The 16,829-nt window shown below is 38.7% G+C and overlaps 1 protein-coding gene across 1 annotated transcript in view; it reads left to right on the top strand.

The window, feature by feature from the left end:
* LOC140526940 (utrophin-like) overlaps positions 1-16,829 on the top strand; it is an 82,049-nt gene that overhangs the window by 55,897 nt on the left and 9,323 nt on the right. The window contains exon 14 of the mRNA XM_072643564.1: positions 8,755-8,921. Coding sequence (XP_072499665.1) covers positions 8,755-8,921 — 167 coding nt within the window. The remainder of the gene's footprint in view (positions 1-8,754; positions 8,922-16,829) is intronic.

Below are 16,829 nucleotides of genomic sequence, written 5' to 3'. Positions count from 1 at the left end.
ACAAAGTGAGAAATAGTGCAAACATGCTGGTTGTGATTTCATGGATAATTCCACTTGTAAAGCATGTTTCATGAAGTTCTGCCTATTTCAGTCCTTCTTTGACACTAATTGTTTTGTTCAGTGAATGTCAATGTTACCTTGGCTTGTAGAACCAAAACATGACATTGATTGCCTGATTGGTAAGGTCATGCCACAGACAAGATGTTTTCCTTGTTCAGTTGTTTAGTGTCTGACTTTTTGTGACCCCATTTGGCATTTTGTTGCTGGTTTTCCATTTCCTTCCACAGCTTATTTTACAGATGAGGAAACTAAGGTAAACAGGATGAACATGACTTGCATAGGGTCACACAGCTGGCAAGTGTCTGAGGCTGCATTTGCACTTAGGTTTTCCTGACTCCAGGCCTAGGGCTCTTTCCACCATGTCATCTAGCCTGCCCCACAGGCAAGGTAAACAACTGCAGTTTTTCTGTATTATAATTTTTATAGATACTGTATACACGTAGCAATGTATTGATATAATAATATCCATCATTAAATATGTCAATCACCAGTTTTCTGCTATTTAATTTTTAATATTAATATCCAAACTATCTTGTTGATAAAGTTATCTTTGACATTTTTTATCCTTCATTACCACCAATAAAATCCTGCTCGGTTCTTGATGGCATATTTTTAGTTTTGGTGTTCAATTGATTTTCTTTTTTTGGTGACTGAAATCTAAGGGGGAGAGGCTTTGATTTTACTAAACTCATTAGCAAGCATTTCTTGAGTGTCTACTGTGTGCCCTGTACTTTGAGGAGAGTAGGTAACTTTGTTAAAGTATCTTCACCTCATGATTCTCCAGTGTGCACTCTCCCATTATTTGGTATTTAGCTGCGTAATTGACATTCCATCCTGGCAGTTCTATAATCAATGCCTTGGCATATTCATTCTAAACAGAGGGAGGCGCCATAGGCTCAGGATGTGTTCTAGTAGAGGAATGCAGAAAAGAAATGAATGGTACACCACTGGCTGGTAACTGAGCAGAAAAAAAACACTGTATTACAGAAACACTGTTAGGTATTTGAAGCGATATTGAAGTAAATACAGAAAAGACCTGAGGAAACAGGTAAAAATGTTTTAAGATTTATGAAGATGAGGTTGTTTGTGTGCCCTTTACTGCACAGGAAGACTAAGCCTTCTTGCAGGATTCCTTTCCTGATTTACTTTTTTTTTTTTTTTACTTTAAAAAAAATTCTTTATTATGAACTTGAAAAATATCGACAAACTGGAACTTTTTTCATTTGTGAAGAACAGATATTGTATATGAAACTTAATTACATACAGCTTATTATTTTAAAGTATATTATAAGTATAAAATTTTTTTTATTAATTTTTAACATTTATTTTCACACAATTTTGGGTTACAAAATTTTCACCCCTTTTATCCCCTCCCCCCTCCCCCAAACCCAAGCTTTCTAATTGCCCCTGTGACCTATCTGCTCTCTCCTCTATCCTCCCTCCCTGCCCTTGTCTCCGTCTTCTCTTTTGTCCTGTAGGACCAGATAGCTTTCTTGGCCCCTTAACCTGTATTTCTTGTTACCCAGTGGTAAGAACATTACATTTGGTCCTAACACTTTGAGTTCTAACCTCCTTAGCTCCCTCCCTCTCCACCCCTTCCCCTTGAAAGACAGGCAATTCAATATAGGTCATATCTGTTTAGTTTTGCAAATGATTTCCATACTAGTTGTGTTGTATAGGACTAATTATATTTCCCTCCATCCTATCCTGTCCCCCTTTACTTCTATTTTCTTATGGTCCTTTCCCTCCCCATGAGTGTCGACCTTGTATTGCATTCTCCTCCCCATGCCCTCCCCTCCATCCTCCCCCCCACCCTGCTTGTGCCCCTGTCCCCCACTCTCCTGTATTATGAGATAGGTTTTCCTATCAAAATGAGTGTGCGTTATATTCTTTCCTTTAGTGGAATGTGATGAGAGTAGACCTCATGTTTTCCTCTTGCCTCCCCTCTTTATCCCACCACTAATAAGTCTTTTGCTTGCCTCTTTTATGAGAGATAATTTGCCCCATATAACTTCTCCCTTTCTCCTCCCAATATTTCTCTCTCACTGCTTGATTTCATTTTTTTTTTTAATATATGATCCCATCCTCTTCAATTCACTCTGTGTACTCTGTCTCTATGTATGTGTGCGTGTGTGAATGTGTGTGTGTGTGTACTCCCACCCAGTACCCAGATACTGAAATGTTTCAAGAGTTACAAATATTGTCTTTCCATGTAGGAATGTAAACAGTTCAACTTTAGTAAGTCCCTTATGATTTCTCTTTGCTGTTCGCCTTTTCATGGTTCTCTTCATTCTTGTGTTAGAAAGTCAAATTTTCTTTCCAGCTCTGGTCTTTTCATCAGGAAAATTTGAAAGTCTTCTATTTCATTGAAAGACCATTTTTTCTCCTGAAGTATTATACTCAGTTTTGCTGGGTAGGTGATTCTTGGCTTCAGTCCTAGTTCCTTTGACTTCTGGAATATCCTATTCCATTCCCTTCTATCCCTCAATGTAGAGGGTGCCAGATCTTGTGCTATCCTGATTGTATTTCCACAAAACTTGAATTTTTTCTTTCTAGCTGCTTGCAATATTTTCTCTTTCACCTGGGAATTCTGGAGTTTGGCCACAATGCTCCTAGGAGTTTCTCTTTTTGGATCTCTTTCATGCGGTGTTCTGCGGATTCCTTGAATATTTATTTTGCCTTCTGGTTCTAGAATCTCAGGGCAGTTTTCCTTGATAATTTCATGGAAGATGATGTCTAGGTTCTTCTTTTGATCATGGTTTTCAGGTAGTCCCAGAATTTTTACATTGTCTCTCCTGATTCTATTTTCCAGGTCAGTTGTTTTTCCAATCAGATATTTCACATTATCTTCCATTTTTCGAATCTGCGCGGTATGTTCTGAGATATCTGTCTTTCTCGAAAAGTCCTTAGCGTCCATCCGTACCATTCCAGTTTTGAAAGATCTATTTTCTTCAGTGAGCTTTTGAATCTCCTTTTCCATTTGGTTAATTCTGCTTTTGAAAGCATTCTTCTCCTCATTGGCCCCTTGCACCTCCCTTGCCAGCTGAGTTAGGCTAGTTCTCAAGGTGCCAATTTCTTCAAGATTTTTTTGGTTCTCCTTTAGCAGGGAGCTGATCTGCTTTTCATGCTTCTCCCTCATCCCTCTCATTTCTCTTCCCAGTCTTTCCTCCACCTCTCTAACTTGATTTTCAAAATTCCTCTTGAGCTCTTCCATGGCCTGAGCCCATTGGGTGGGCTGGGACACAGAATCCTCGATTTCTGTGTCTTTGCCTGATGGCAAGCATTGTTCCTCCCCATCAGAAAGGAAGGGAGGAAGTGTCTTTTCTCCGGTAAAGTACCCTTCAATAGTTTTATTTCTTTTCCCTTTTCTTGGCATTTTCTCCAACCAGTGGCCTGACCTCTGAATGTTCTCCTCACACCCACCTCGCCTCCTGGTCCTCCCAGCCAGCGTTTGGGGACTGAGATTCAAATGCTGCTTCCCGCCTTAGGATTTTTGGTGGGGGCAGGGCTGCTATTCAGTGTGAGAATTAAGTTCAGGTGGTCAGGGGCAGGGCCGTGTCTCAGGCATAGTTCCCTCTGGGGGTTTATGCACAGACCTTCCACAATGGATCCAGGCTCCTGCCCGTTTGGGGAGCCCCTGTCTGCAGCCGCCTCTCAGCTTCCACCTCCCGGGGGGGGGCCCGAGCCTTGGGGGCACCCCACTCCCCTCTCAACTCGCCAAAGAGACTCTCTCACCCACCCCCGTCAGTCACCTGTTGGTGGGGTGGCCCGTGCTGCCGCTGAAGATCCCACCTCCGGAGCCCTCTCAGATCTGTGCCTCTCCGAGCCGTGGCCGCCGCTGCCGCCGCAGGTCCGGGCTGGGCTCCGCGTCTGCAGCGCAACGGACCTTTTGCAAGAGATTTGCAGGTCCCTCTGTGGGTAGGGGGACCCGCGTGGCCGCTGGAGATCCCATCCCCGTAGCCCTCTCGGATCTCCTCCCCTCAGTGTCGCGGCCGCGGCAGGGCCACACTCCGCTCCCCGTCCCCGCGCCCAGTCCATGGCGCGAAGGACCCGCCACGAGAGGTCCGCAGGTCTCTCCGGAGCAGGAATCTCCCTCGCTCCAATACTCCATGGTCTCTGGGTGCAGAATTTGCCCTGGCTTGGTCCCCTCTAGCCGTTCTGCGGTTTGTGTGTTCGGAGCTATGTGTATGTGCGTCTTTCTACTTCGCCATCTTGGTTCCGCCCATACTTTTTAAAGGAATAATATGACAATTGCACCGTACGATGAAACTGTAATATTACACAGGTTATTAGTTTGAGCAAGAGAGTGATAATGAGAAACATCTGGCTTCTATTTCTGGCTGTGATCTTTGACCAAAGCATTTAATCACTCTGTTATTTTCCTCCTCTTGAAAATGGGAATTAAATCTCAACTTACTTGCTTCAGTTTTCACTTGTGACAGTGACCCTAAGATGGTTTAGAAGGTCCCACAAGGTCTAATCATATAGTCTGCCTTCTTTTTGTGCCCACGCATATTATTCTTTTTTAAAGTAAACTTGAGAACATAAAGCAACCTTTTGAAAAGGGAATCCTAATATTCTGGAATGACCCATAAAATAGTCTTTTATTAATGTTACTTCTTAATTAGGTAAGCCCTGACATATTCTGTTTAGTAATGGCTTTCCTTCCAGGTATGGAAGTGTGTGTTTTGGATAGCTCTTTGGGCAGATCTGCTTCAGTGTTAAGCAAAAACATTTGCACCTCTGCAGTTATTCTTTCGTTCATTTGGTTAGGTTTTTTTTTTTCTTAGATAATCTAGTTTTGAGTCCTGTCCTCGTGTGATTGATTAGCCCTTAACGTATGGCTTGATACCATTAGAGCCAGGTATCCCTCTGTTCTTCTCTGAAGATTTATAACAGAGCCTATTATTCACTCACTCAACAGTGCTCTGCCAGAGCTGCATTTAGTCTGGGAGTGAACACATCCTTCTCCGGAGTGAGGGAGTGAATGCCTTTCTATCTCCTAATATAAACCAGCTCCGAGGGATGAACTATTATTATCTGTTGGAGCTGTCTTCCCAAGGGGCTTCTGCTTTGTCTCAGCAGCATTCATGTTTCACTTAATGTCCTTCTTGGCTACCAACTGCGCTCCTCTACGGCAACAGACAGCACTTGGCTCAACACCTGTGCTGAGCCGAGCAAACACTGGCTTGGGGGGGAGCATCTGTCAGGGGCTTTCTGTTGGGCGTCTACGTGTGCTTTTTAGATTGAGAAGAACGTGAAGGTGTATAATCCTTCTCCTTGGGAAGCTACAGCTTATACCTCTCCAAAGTATTCCTGGAAACGAGCATGCTTAGAAAATTGGCAAATCCTTGTCCAGTGACCAGGAGGAAATGAGCATTGCTCTTAATTTATAATTCAAATTCTGAGGTGTCTTCAGAAGTGTGGCAAACTTACAATGATGGCTGTGGTGAGAACATCTCTTCAGAAAGTTGTGGTTTTGTTGCATCGTTTATAAAGGATGGCAATTTCTTCTCCTCGGTACCAGAAGCTCTGTAAGGTAATTGTACCCTGAAAATGAACGTCTCAGGAGATTGATTATCTGACCTCTTTTTCAAGCTTTAAAAACTGTCCTGAGAGTGATGGCATTGAGGTACTTTGCAGAATGCCACGTTACACAATTTATTTGGCTGAATTGTTTGTGTAGTTACATTTGGGCTAAGAATTGTAAATAGTATTACAGCTTCAATGAATGCTGTCTTTTCTAATAGACGAAAGGTTGTCTTGTTTATGATATTCTACTGAAGTGTTTGCAGAGAATGTAATTAGTCGGTATTTTAAAAAATACTTTTTCATTCTTCTGAAAAGCATCATCTTACTAGTGTAAGCATTTTACTGATGTAAGTGTCAGAAAAATTAAAAGTAGATCGTATAAAATATTATTTTACCCTATTTCTATAAAACCAGTCCCCCTCCCAACACATCTTTCATTCTGTCATCTCATTAATTTTTTCTGTTTCTAAAATCAGAAGCGCATTTAGAGAACCATGGAAAATTGGTCTCTTTAGAGCTTGTTGCCTCTATTTTAGAACGGTTCCTTTTTTTTTTATTTAGGAAGACTCCTTTGTCAGTAATTATATTAGATATCATAATATTGAAGTGTTAGAAGAGGATGTCAAGGGTTTTCCAGTTCCATCTCTGGCCCCGATCTCTCTCTTTTTCTCTCTGCTTTCACAGGTGGTCCTCTCTGCAAGTTTGGGCACTTCCATAGAGTGGGAAGAACTTAGAGTAAAACAAGTGTTATCTTGTAAGAAAAACTGAGCAGGAAAAGGGAAGTGATTTAAAAGTTTCGAATTTCAGTTTGTCACTCCCTAAATCGTCCATGAGTTTGTACATCAGCCTCTCTTTTGAAGTTAGCACTGTCAGTGTTATTTGTGGAGAAGCTATTATTTATAATTTAGAGATAAGTCTTATTCCTATAACTTTTTCCAATGACTTGCTGCAGAATTCCATTTTAATATTAGTGTCAAACCCGTTTTCCAAAAGTTCCTTTCAAACATGATATTCTCAAAAACTTGGATTCAATCCCTTGTCAGACACACCTGTGAGCAGAATGAAACTTGGGGCTTTTCATTTTCTCCTAATGTGGCTAATATAGAATATAAAAAATATTGAACTTTATTTGCATGGCAAGTTTCTATGGTGCTGGAGAGCGAGGTGGACAACCAAAGTATTGTCTTTTGATTCCTTTATTTTCTTTGAACTTTGGCTAAAGCAGTTTTTCCTTATAGAAAGTTTTCCTAGGGAGATGTATAGCAGGTTATGATTGACTAAAGTACTGAGGCATTCTTTGCAAGAACCTTCAGAAATATTTCTTACTCACTTGATTAGCTAAGCGAGGCTTCATAGATAGGATTTAATAACAATGTCAGCTGAGATAATCTGTATCTTTCATTTCCAATGTTTGATTCAGTGTGGTGTGTTTCAGTGCATGTCAAAGAATAAATCTGATCTGCTCAAAGCATTTTTTCACGCAAATAAGACAGTGTTGTTAATAGAGAAGAAAAGCTCATTCACTCATGCTTTTTTTGTGAAAGAAATTACAAGCATGAATACATAAAGCATCCTTTTTTTGTTTGGAGCTGGGTCACTTCACTGATACATTTGTACAGACTGTACAATCGATCATTTGTCTCCCTTCTCAGACAGCCAAATGACTCCACTAGGTACAGCCACGAAAGTTAGCACAGCCAAACATGGTCAGCTGCAATATCAGTAAAGGAAGAGGAATGCTTTAATCAGTTTGGCTAATAACATCCCAAATAAAGGATACCCCAAATTACGATAGAATTTTGTTTACCTTGACCTGTCACTGGGATTTCGTTAGAACAGAACAGCCATTTAGGGGAGGGTTACTCTTTGGGAAGATTTTTTGAGAGTTTCCTTTATTTACAACATGTGCTATCTCAGTCTGAAAATGGTATTTATGTCACTTTGTGCAGGAATTGATCCTGCCGTGTACTTTTTGTACCACTGCTCAATTACTGCTGATGCAGCTAACAGAATAAGAAATTTACAGTCCCAATATTTTCCAGCAGGTGTCAACATAAGGCAATGCTATCAAAGCTCTGGTTTAAGGAACCAAGAAACTAAAAAGGAAACTGGCATGAATATTGTAAATTAAAACGACCTAGTGGGAGATGGATGCATAACATTCATTTTGTTGAACTGAGCAAATTTATTTTCGACATTGACAACCCTGAAATGTGTATGATGTCAGTGGGGTACAATTAGATGGCTGAGAGTTGCTTGCCTGAATAGTTGCTTAGTGATCGCTACTCCTCTGAAAGATGTTTGATAGTGGTGACAGAAAACAATTCTACAGCATAGGAATATTTTTTTGTATTTTGTCATCTATAATAGAGTTTAATTGAATTCCATTTGTTATCAGTCTTCATGTATCAAATGGATACATATCATGAATTCATGTTCTTATGGACACCAAGAATATCAGAACATTAGTACAACTTGGTCATTTTACGGATGAACAAACTAAGGACAAAAAGCTGTGACTGACCTGAGCTCACACATCTTTCTTAGTGTACACATCACTTTTAAGTTCCCAAAGGAAGCAGTAGCTCATATTTTCATTTGAAGGGAAATCAGCAATTTTTATGTATACATTTAGAATATATATACTTCAGCAGAGATGGAACCCTCAGACATTTTTCTTTTATGCAAATGAAAACAATTTCAGAGAGAAATTAAATGCTAGGTTAACCTGAACTGAATTGAATTCCAGTGGCCAGTCATTGCTTCTCTCGTACCCTCCCACTACCCTAGTTACTGGTGCCTTCCTCGGTTTGTTAGATGTGTGGTTATAGCCCCAAAGTAGATTGCCAACTTCTTGGGATTGATTCAAACAGTTTCTCTCAGTACCTTGCATATCATGAGTACTTAATAAACGTTTGTTGCGTTGGACTGGACTGGAATTCAGAAGTTGTAGGCTTTGAAGAAATCCCTTGTTTATGTTTGAAAACATTCGACTGTTTGAAGAAGATTGGCTTTGTTATGAGGAAGATCAAAGTCGCTGGTTAAGTCCAAACATCATGGTAATTGATGATCGTAAAAACTATTGTCTTTATCTAGCAGAATAATAAATTACTATTACTTAACATTTGCATTTTTCTCTTCTTATTTTAATGGGACATACAGGCAGAAATCAACCCACACAGCGATATTTGGAAAAATATCGTTGAAAAGAAACAGGAAAATATGATCAAGGCCCTTGGAAATTCCTATGCAGCAGCCACCCTCCAACATAAAATCAATGTTATGAATGAAAGATGGAGTCATTTAAAAGCCAAATTGGCTTGCATCAGGTCAGTATAAGATATATGAAAATAGGAATTTTGAGAAAAATTTCTTAGTTAATGTGGTATTGTGAGAAAAGAGGTGCAGCACTGAAAATGGCTCAGCAAGATTTTAACATTTTAAATCCAAGTGTACTTGGATCACAATTTAGAGTTGCAAATAGATTTACCAAAATCTAGTCTGTTCTTAAAATTTGCATTGTAAGTAAGGTTGCAAACTGCTTAATAATAGTGAATATTAGTTTTAAAGCAAAGGCCAGTACTGACATCCAAATCTCAGTGGAATCTTTTGAACTGGATAGTAGTCTCATTAGTAGGCTAGGTAGCCTGGCCTTGGAGTCAGGATAGCCTGGATTCATCCCATTCCTCTAAAACATATTATTGTGCTGAGTCGTTCTGTATATGTCCCTTCACTTTTTTTGCCACGGACAATTCTCTTAAGACTTTTAAATTACAGATGTCATGTTGACCTGTATTAATGAAGGAAGTTCATATACCAAGGAGCTTCGTAACCTGAGAAGATAATAGATCCACAGGTGCATCAAGGCGGGGGGGCGGTGTTACAAGCCAAGGAGTTTCCTAAAGTGGGGAAATTATAGAGATCTGGTGGTGTAGAGAATATTATTAGTATTTCTCTTACTAACATTTCTCCTCTTGCCTTTCTCCCCTAATAAGATCTGTAATTTGATCTAAATTGGTAGTCTGTTTACCAGCATAGATTGAAGTCTTGCTAGGTTTGGTAAAGGAATTTCAGAAGGTACTATGGTGGCCAAGACAAATTGATCATTTTATGGCTAACCTTCTGGTAAGAAGCCCTTGAACTTGAAGTCAGTTGGTTGTCAGACATAAGACAGAGTCTATTCTCTAGCCTATGTTCCACATCTTTTTTTTTTTCCTTTGGCTGGACTTTCCAGAGCTTGTTCTTAATTGACAACTTTTAAGACCTCAGGTTCACAAGCACATCATCCAGGACTGTGGCAGAATATTATCATCATGGTCAGTAATATCTGGGGGTAGAGAGATTGATATCAGATGCATTTCAGATGGGTGATTAAAGTCAGTCCATCACTCAACTATCATTTATTAATGTGTACTACGTGGCAGGCACTGTGGTAAGCACTGGAGATAAAAAGAAATGCAAAAACAAACTCTAGCATCAAGACATTCATACTCTCATAGGGAAAGATAACATACAAGATATAATCAGGATCAGGTAGAAGTATTATTGGAGTAAGGAGTAACGAAAAGACTCCTTCAATATGGTTGAACATAATACGTTGTGATGGCTGTGATTACAGAATGGAAAATGTCATAGATGTGTGCCAGTTTATGTAAATCATTTTCAAGTTGGCATTTTCAAGTTGTGCTGTAAAATCCTCCATTTGAATTTTATTGGTCCTAATATGTTTGTTTACCAATTTCAATACCTTTCTCCCTTTTCATACCTGTATAAATGAATCAATGTCTATATCTCCACTCTTCCAGCTTGAATGGCAACTCTGTGATAAAGTCACTCTCTGTTTAATTGTTAGGAATTTAGGCCTCTCTTTTTTAAATTCATCCCAGAATGTGTTGCTCAGAAAGCCTGCAAGAGGAAAGAAAACCCAGTCTGGTGTGACTTTGAAAAATGATCAACCAATTTAGCTACCTTTTTCTCTACCAAAAGGGAAAAACAAAGGAAAAACTCCCCCATGGTGAAATTAGTTTGTGTGTAGACACAAGCTCAGTGTGATATACTGTAGTTACCTTTGCTTCTGGTTTCCTAACTATGATTTATTTGGTGGAGCCACTTTGGTGGATCTACGATTTCATTAATTTTCTATATTGTTTCTGGTCATCCCCTTTCCGTGGTTCTTCGTACATGGTAATACTGATCCACTTTTCTCCATATATTCTTCCATATGTTGGGTGTTAGCCCAGCGTGCTCAAGGATGTTTGTGGTCGTCATTACTATCTAGCAGGAGACCCCAGGATATTACTTGAGCTATCCTTGTCATTTCTTGTGCTAGCTACTTCACTTGCCCATGCTATGATCTAGTCTGTTGGAAAAATATGTGTTAGAGAAGAGTAAAATATTTGGGATCATAATGATCATCTCCTCAATAAGTCCTTGTCTGTCTGTATCACTTATCCAAGATAAGTCTGTCTATTAATAGCTGGGCAAAGGACTGCCAGATCAAATGTAAGCCATATTTTAGGAAATATGTTTTATTTTCCCCCATCTATTTTATTTTTCCAATACAAATAGGTTGAGCAATCTTTTTCCAAGGTACTATTGTTTTCACCAAGGAAATTAGGATTTTAGGGTATCACACAATTAGTTCACTATTGATCAATAAGATCATTTAAAAATCTCACCATTGATAATGAATTCTTCTCTTTCCAAACAAGGTACATAGGGTGTTTCCTATAACACCAAGTACTTTAGGTGATCAAATGCCTTTTTGTTTCTCATCTTATGTGATGGCAACATTTAGATTGCCCTTGAATCATAGGGTGCTTTGTCATGTTCGGTATCAGTAAGGACCCTGGCATAGACAGCTTCTTTGATCAACTTTTCTAAAAGAAAAGCAACTTTTGAGGGGTCAGCAATCTACTTTAATCAAGCACATATGTCATTCACTTAGTTCAGGGGAAAAAGTCAGCACCCTGAACTTCAGAGAAAATAAAAACAAATTACAACCAGAAAGACCAACAGACAGGGCTTCCAACTGTCTGACCATAGAGAAGACATATATCGTTACCAGAGAGAGAAGCACCAACACATCTGGGTTTTCAAAGCAGGGGGGCTTCTTAAAATGGCTGCCCAGAGTCTCATCTGGCATATAGAAACCTTCTTCCAAAAAATTAGTCCAAAGTAAAACCTCACCTCAGAGTATATATATACTTTTCAGAGCTCGAGGGCATGACTGTCATGACCCAGTATCTCATTAGAAATTAACAAAAGGTGTTGTCAGAGGCCTATTAATGGATGGGGAAGGTTTTTAACTCTTTTTTCTCCCCCTACCCCCCACTTACCCTCAATCATTAACCTTAGATGTCCACATGGATGGATAGGTACGATGATACCTTTTTGGGCGACCATTTAAAAAGCTATGTATGTTTTACTCTATGTCAAACATACATCTGTTGTATCTTTGATCTGCATTCAGGCTGTACTAGTTCTTTGGAGATGGACCAACATATTTCATCATAAGCCTTACAGAATTGTCTTGGATCATTGTATTGCTGAGAAAGCTAAAGTTATTCATAGTAGTTCACCATAAAATATTGCTGTTACTGTGTAAAATGTTCTCCTGGTCCTGCTCTTTTCACTTTGCATCAGTTCGTGTAAATCTTTCCATGCTTTTCTGAGAGCATCCTGTTCATCAATAACAACTTGTTCAATCATTCCCCAATTGATGGCCATCTCTTCAATTTCCAATTTTTTGCCACCACTAAAAGAACTGCTATATTTTTGTATGCATAGGTCTTTTTCCTTTTTTAAAAAATCTTTTCGGGATATAGACCTAGTAGTGGCATTTTGCTTGGTCACAGGGTATGCATGGTTTTATAGCCCTTTGGGGATAGTTCTAAATTATTTTCCAGAATGGTTGAATCAATATACAACTTCACTGATTGTACATTACTAGTTTGACTTTTCTCACATCCCCTCTGACATTTGTCATTTTCCTTTTCTGTCACATTAGCCAATCTGACAGGTGTGAGGTAGTAGGTCAGAGTTATTTTAATTTTCATTTCTCTCATCACTAGTGCTTTGGAGCATTTTTTTATATGACTATAGAGAACTGATTACTTTTCCTGAAAACTGCATGCTAATATCCTTTGACCATATATCAGTTGAGGAATGCCTGTTATTTCTATAAATTTCCCTCTGTAGCTCCCTCGCCCGACTGGTGTTTCTGGATAATGGCCATCACCTCTCTTTGTACAAAGTTTTAGAATTTTCATGAAAAAGACTAAATGTATGCCTTTCATTTCTTTAGGTAACAAATGTTATGAGGTGATATGCATGACTGTGAGTGAATCATAGATCAAAATCTTGCAAAAAGGGGCTATTATTTCTCCTACCATTTTTGATGTTCTTGGAATCCAAAAAACTTTACTGTCACAAGCCTCATTTTACGTTTTATATAATTTTCATCATATTCTTCACTTTCATGCTTTTTTTTAAAGGCAAGGAATTTTTAGGTAAATTGTCAATTATCTAAGAGAAAATGAAAGGGGATGTTGGGGCAATGTAGTACAGAGGAGGAAAAGGAACTGTGGACCTTGAAATTAGATAGAATTTGGTTTGATACCAGTTCATAATGGGGAGGTCATTTCACTATCATCCCTTAAATGAGGTCAACAGTGTTTGTGGAGGTAGAGTCAGAGACCTGTGGAGAGGATTGAAATTACTATTATATTATGACCTAATGACCGATGATATTTTGTGTTTGTCTTAGATTTAATATGTAGCTTTGTTCAGTGAATGGTAATTGTCTCATCTCTGTTTTAGTCCTCTCAATTATATTTAGTTTAAAGATAACTCCAGGCCCACACAATTTTTTCTAGTTTAGTATTACTAAATTTCGATTGACAACCGCATCTTCTCATTTGTATATATGCTTCTGATGTATTCCCAGTGAGCCAGATGTATTTTGTGACCTTCAGAATGTTGTGTAATTCCCAAGTTAATGATTTTCTAAACCTGTATCAAAGCTAATTGTCATACTGACATATTTCCTAAATATTGTAAATATTGGTGATTATAAAAGAGGTCTAGAAGTAAGATGTGAAAATGCCTCCCTTGCTCCCCCGCCCATCAAACCAGCACTTCTTTTCATTATCTTGATATAATATTCCTGTGATTACCTTTTCTTTGTTATAAATGACGTTGGTATGATAGATGATCTAAGGAGAAGGGCATTTCCAGTCAAGGGAATTCTATTGAGGAAATGAAAAGTTGCCTGTTGTAGAAGAAATGGTATCATTAGTGGGTCTATACTGGCTTTGTAGATTGCATTGCAAAAACCGGAAGTTTGTGCACTTTCAGAAACTCTGCCTTGGCAGGGCTGGATCAGCCTTCAGCCCAGCTGAATGCTACTTTCTTCCTCCCGTGTCCACAGAAAGGTGACCTTAACAAAGTGTTTCCCTGATCGCGGTATTTGATTTCATTGAGCTATTCTTTTTCTTCATTTCGTTTGGCATCCCTGGGTATACTTTTTAATCCTCCTTCTGGGGATCTCTTCAATTTGACCCTAGAATTTAGGTTTGAAATTGAGAGGGAACACTCCACTGTGGGAGCTTCATCTGTGATATCTTCGGTGCCCTATGACTTGCAGGCACCCAATGGAGAGATTCTCCATCTGACACTTTGTATCCAACTGAACTCAGAGCAGAGTGGTCTTAGTGGAAGAAGTAACCAAGAACCTTATCCTCTACGGTGGGCCCACTTGTCTAGGTGGTTATTGGAACTTCAGAGCAATGGGGTTTGATTTCTTACCTAAAGGGAGAGGCTTTGACTTCCACTGGGCCAAATATCCCAAATATCTGTGTATGCTCACTTTTATGCAGTAAAAACTATACATGCCTGCCTTGTTTTATTGCACTTCACTCTCCTGCAAATGAAACAGTACAAATGAAAACAAACACATGCCCAGATATTTTTAAACACTTGGGGAAAATTGGAAACTGGTCAATATTTTTCTCTACTGAGATTGCAGAACTGATGTTACTTTGCAAACCACACCTGTTTAGAAACACTATCTTTTTTTCTCTATAAACCAACCACAAAACTATACATAGTTGCATCCCTTGGCCTTTGTGATATTCTTTGGTGGTCATCACCCCAAATCTTACTAGATGTCATCTAAGGTATAAGATTTTTGAAGTGACACAAGGCATTCTCAAACTTCAGTTCAGTTCTCTTTGAACACAATATGCATCATAACACAAAAGATCTGACTTGAGGGTACTTGAATACCCTGACTGGTAACTTTTTATGTTTTGAATAGGAAAGTGAATAATGAATATACATAGGTGATGTTTTTTTAAAACTTTTGCAGATGATTATCATTTGCTTTAAGTAATACAATAATATATAATAAAATGTACATTATATTACATATTATGATGACACATAATTATGATCTATTGTCAATATATAATTGTTGACAATTATGATATGTTAATTGTTTGAATTTCTGGGGTATATGAGTAGGCAAAAGCAAAGGATGGTGTTCTTGGCTCCAGGAGGGGAGACAGTATGATTCCATGCCCATACATAGCCAGCAGATGGTAGAAGGGGAAGGGCAAAAGACTTGTTTTGGCTTGCTCTAGTATCTTCTCAATGTACCTTTCTTCACTCATCAGGTAATCAGTAGTCTGTCTCTGGTTAGCACATCGAAACCAGTTATAGGATGTGCAGGCTCCACATTAGGGAACAGGGCTTTTCTAATCACTTCAAGCATCATGATTTCCCAAAGTAGAATCCTAAGTGTCTTCCTCATGGGTTGGCACCAGGCAGAAGACAACATAGATACTCTGAGATTAGGACTTTATTGGCCAGGGCCCTGTTAATATGGAACTCCATTGACAAGAATTATGTAGGATAAGAAGGCTTTTGAACAGCTTGTGATTAGCAGTTTTTAGAAAAAGTATATAAGTCAGTGAGATCATAGATCATCAAAGAATTGAAATAATTATGTGAACATGCAAATACATGGTTTAACATTTAATTTTGCTTTGGACAGTATTTTAACAGTAGTTAAAATACTCAGTTTCCTTCCCCTATCCCCTCTGTAAGTCTAACACTGTTATTATGCAGGTTTTTGAAAAGGTAAAAGAAGCTCTAAACTTTGGTAATTATGTGTTGTGTTGCAATATTAGTGTTAGCTCATTAGAAAAGTCCATTCTTTCTCAATATTAGGAAGTAGTAGTAAGGGTGAATTCAGATTGACCTAAGTTTCTTTGAACAATGAAATGCTTGTACTTTTCTATCCACCTTTGATCAAACATTCTCTACAGTTCTGAATCACATTTTTCTCTGAGACTATTTCAGTTTTAAATAACTAAATTTTATTTTGTTCTAACATTATTACATATTTGCAGAAGTTTTCTTTCATGTACTTGAGTTTTACTTTCTTTTGGCTTCATAGATGCAGTCAATTTTCCATTTCGTTCCATAAATGTATATTAAATGCCCACTGTGCACCAGTTACCAAGTTAGAGAATACAAAGGCAAAAATAAATGAAGATAAAAAATACCCTTATTCTTCTTCTACTGATTTATTTAGAGTTTTGTCTTTCTCTGGTCAATTAGTTAACAAAATACATTGCTATGAATAGTATCTTTCTTCAACGTAATGTGTTCTGAGGCAATTTATTTTTCTTAGGTGGTTCTGATGCAAAGAAACCTAGGAAAAACCACATTGAGTGGAGATATCCTGTCTCATAGTATATACCTGTGTTTCAGTACAGAATGATATACCAGTGTACATACTAGTATATCCTGCCTTGCCTCTTTGTTTAGATTGTAAGAGATCAGAAATCAGTGTTACTGGATTTTGGGGGAAGAGAAAGCAAAGAAGAATATAAACTATAGGATTTAAGGAATCTAGAGGGGAGACCAACTTCATTGTGTTTCCTTCTGCCCATATGTTTTGAATTGCTATGTAGAAGCAATGAACAAGAGGGACCTTGGATATCAGCTAGCAGAGTGTGTTTTGGAATAGTATTCTATCCAAGGGTGGGGAACCTGTGGTCTCCAGGCCACATGTGGCCCTCTAGGCCCTCAAGTGTTGCCCTGTGACTGAATCCAAACTTCACAGAACAAATCCCCTTAATAAAAGAAAGGCAGCAACCAAGGACCTAGAAGGCCACATGTAGCCTCGAGGGTTAGATTCCCCATCCCTGGATAGGAGATACCTGAGA

Source organism: Notamacropus eugenii, chromosome 2, assembly GCF_028372415.1.
Source record: "Notamacropus eugenii isolate mMacEug1 chromosome 2, mMacEug1.pri_v2, whole genome shotgun sequence".
Lineage (NCBI taxonomy): Eukaryota > Metazoa > Chordata > Mammalia > Diprotodontia > Macropodidae > Notamacropus > Notamacropus eugenii.
The sequence above is the reverse complement of the archived record's forward strand: the minus strand, read 5'-3'. Positions and strand labels throughout refer to the sequence as shown.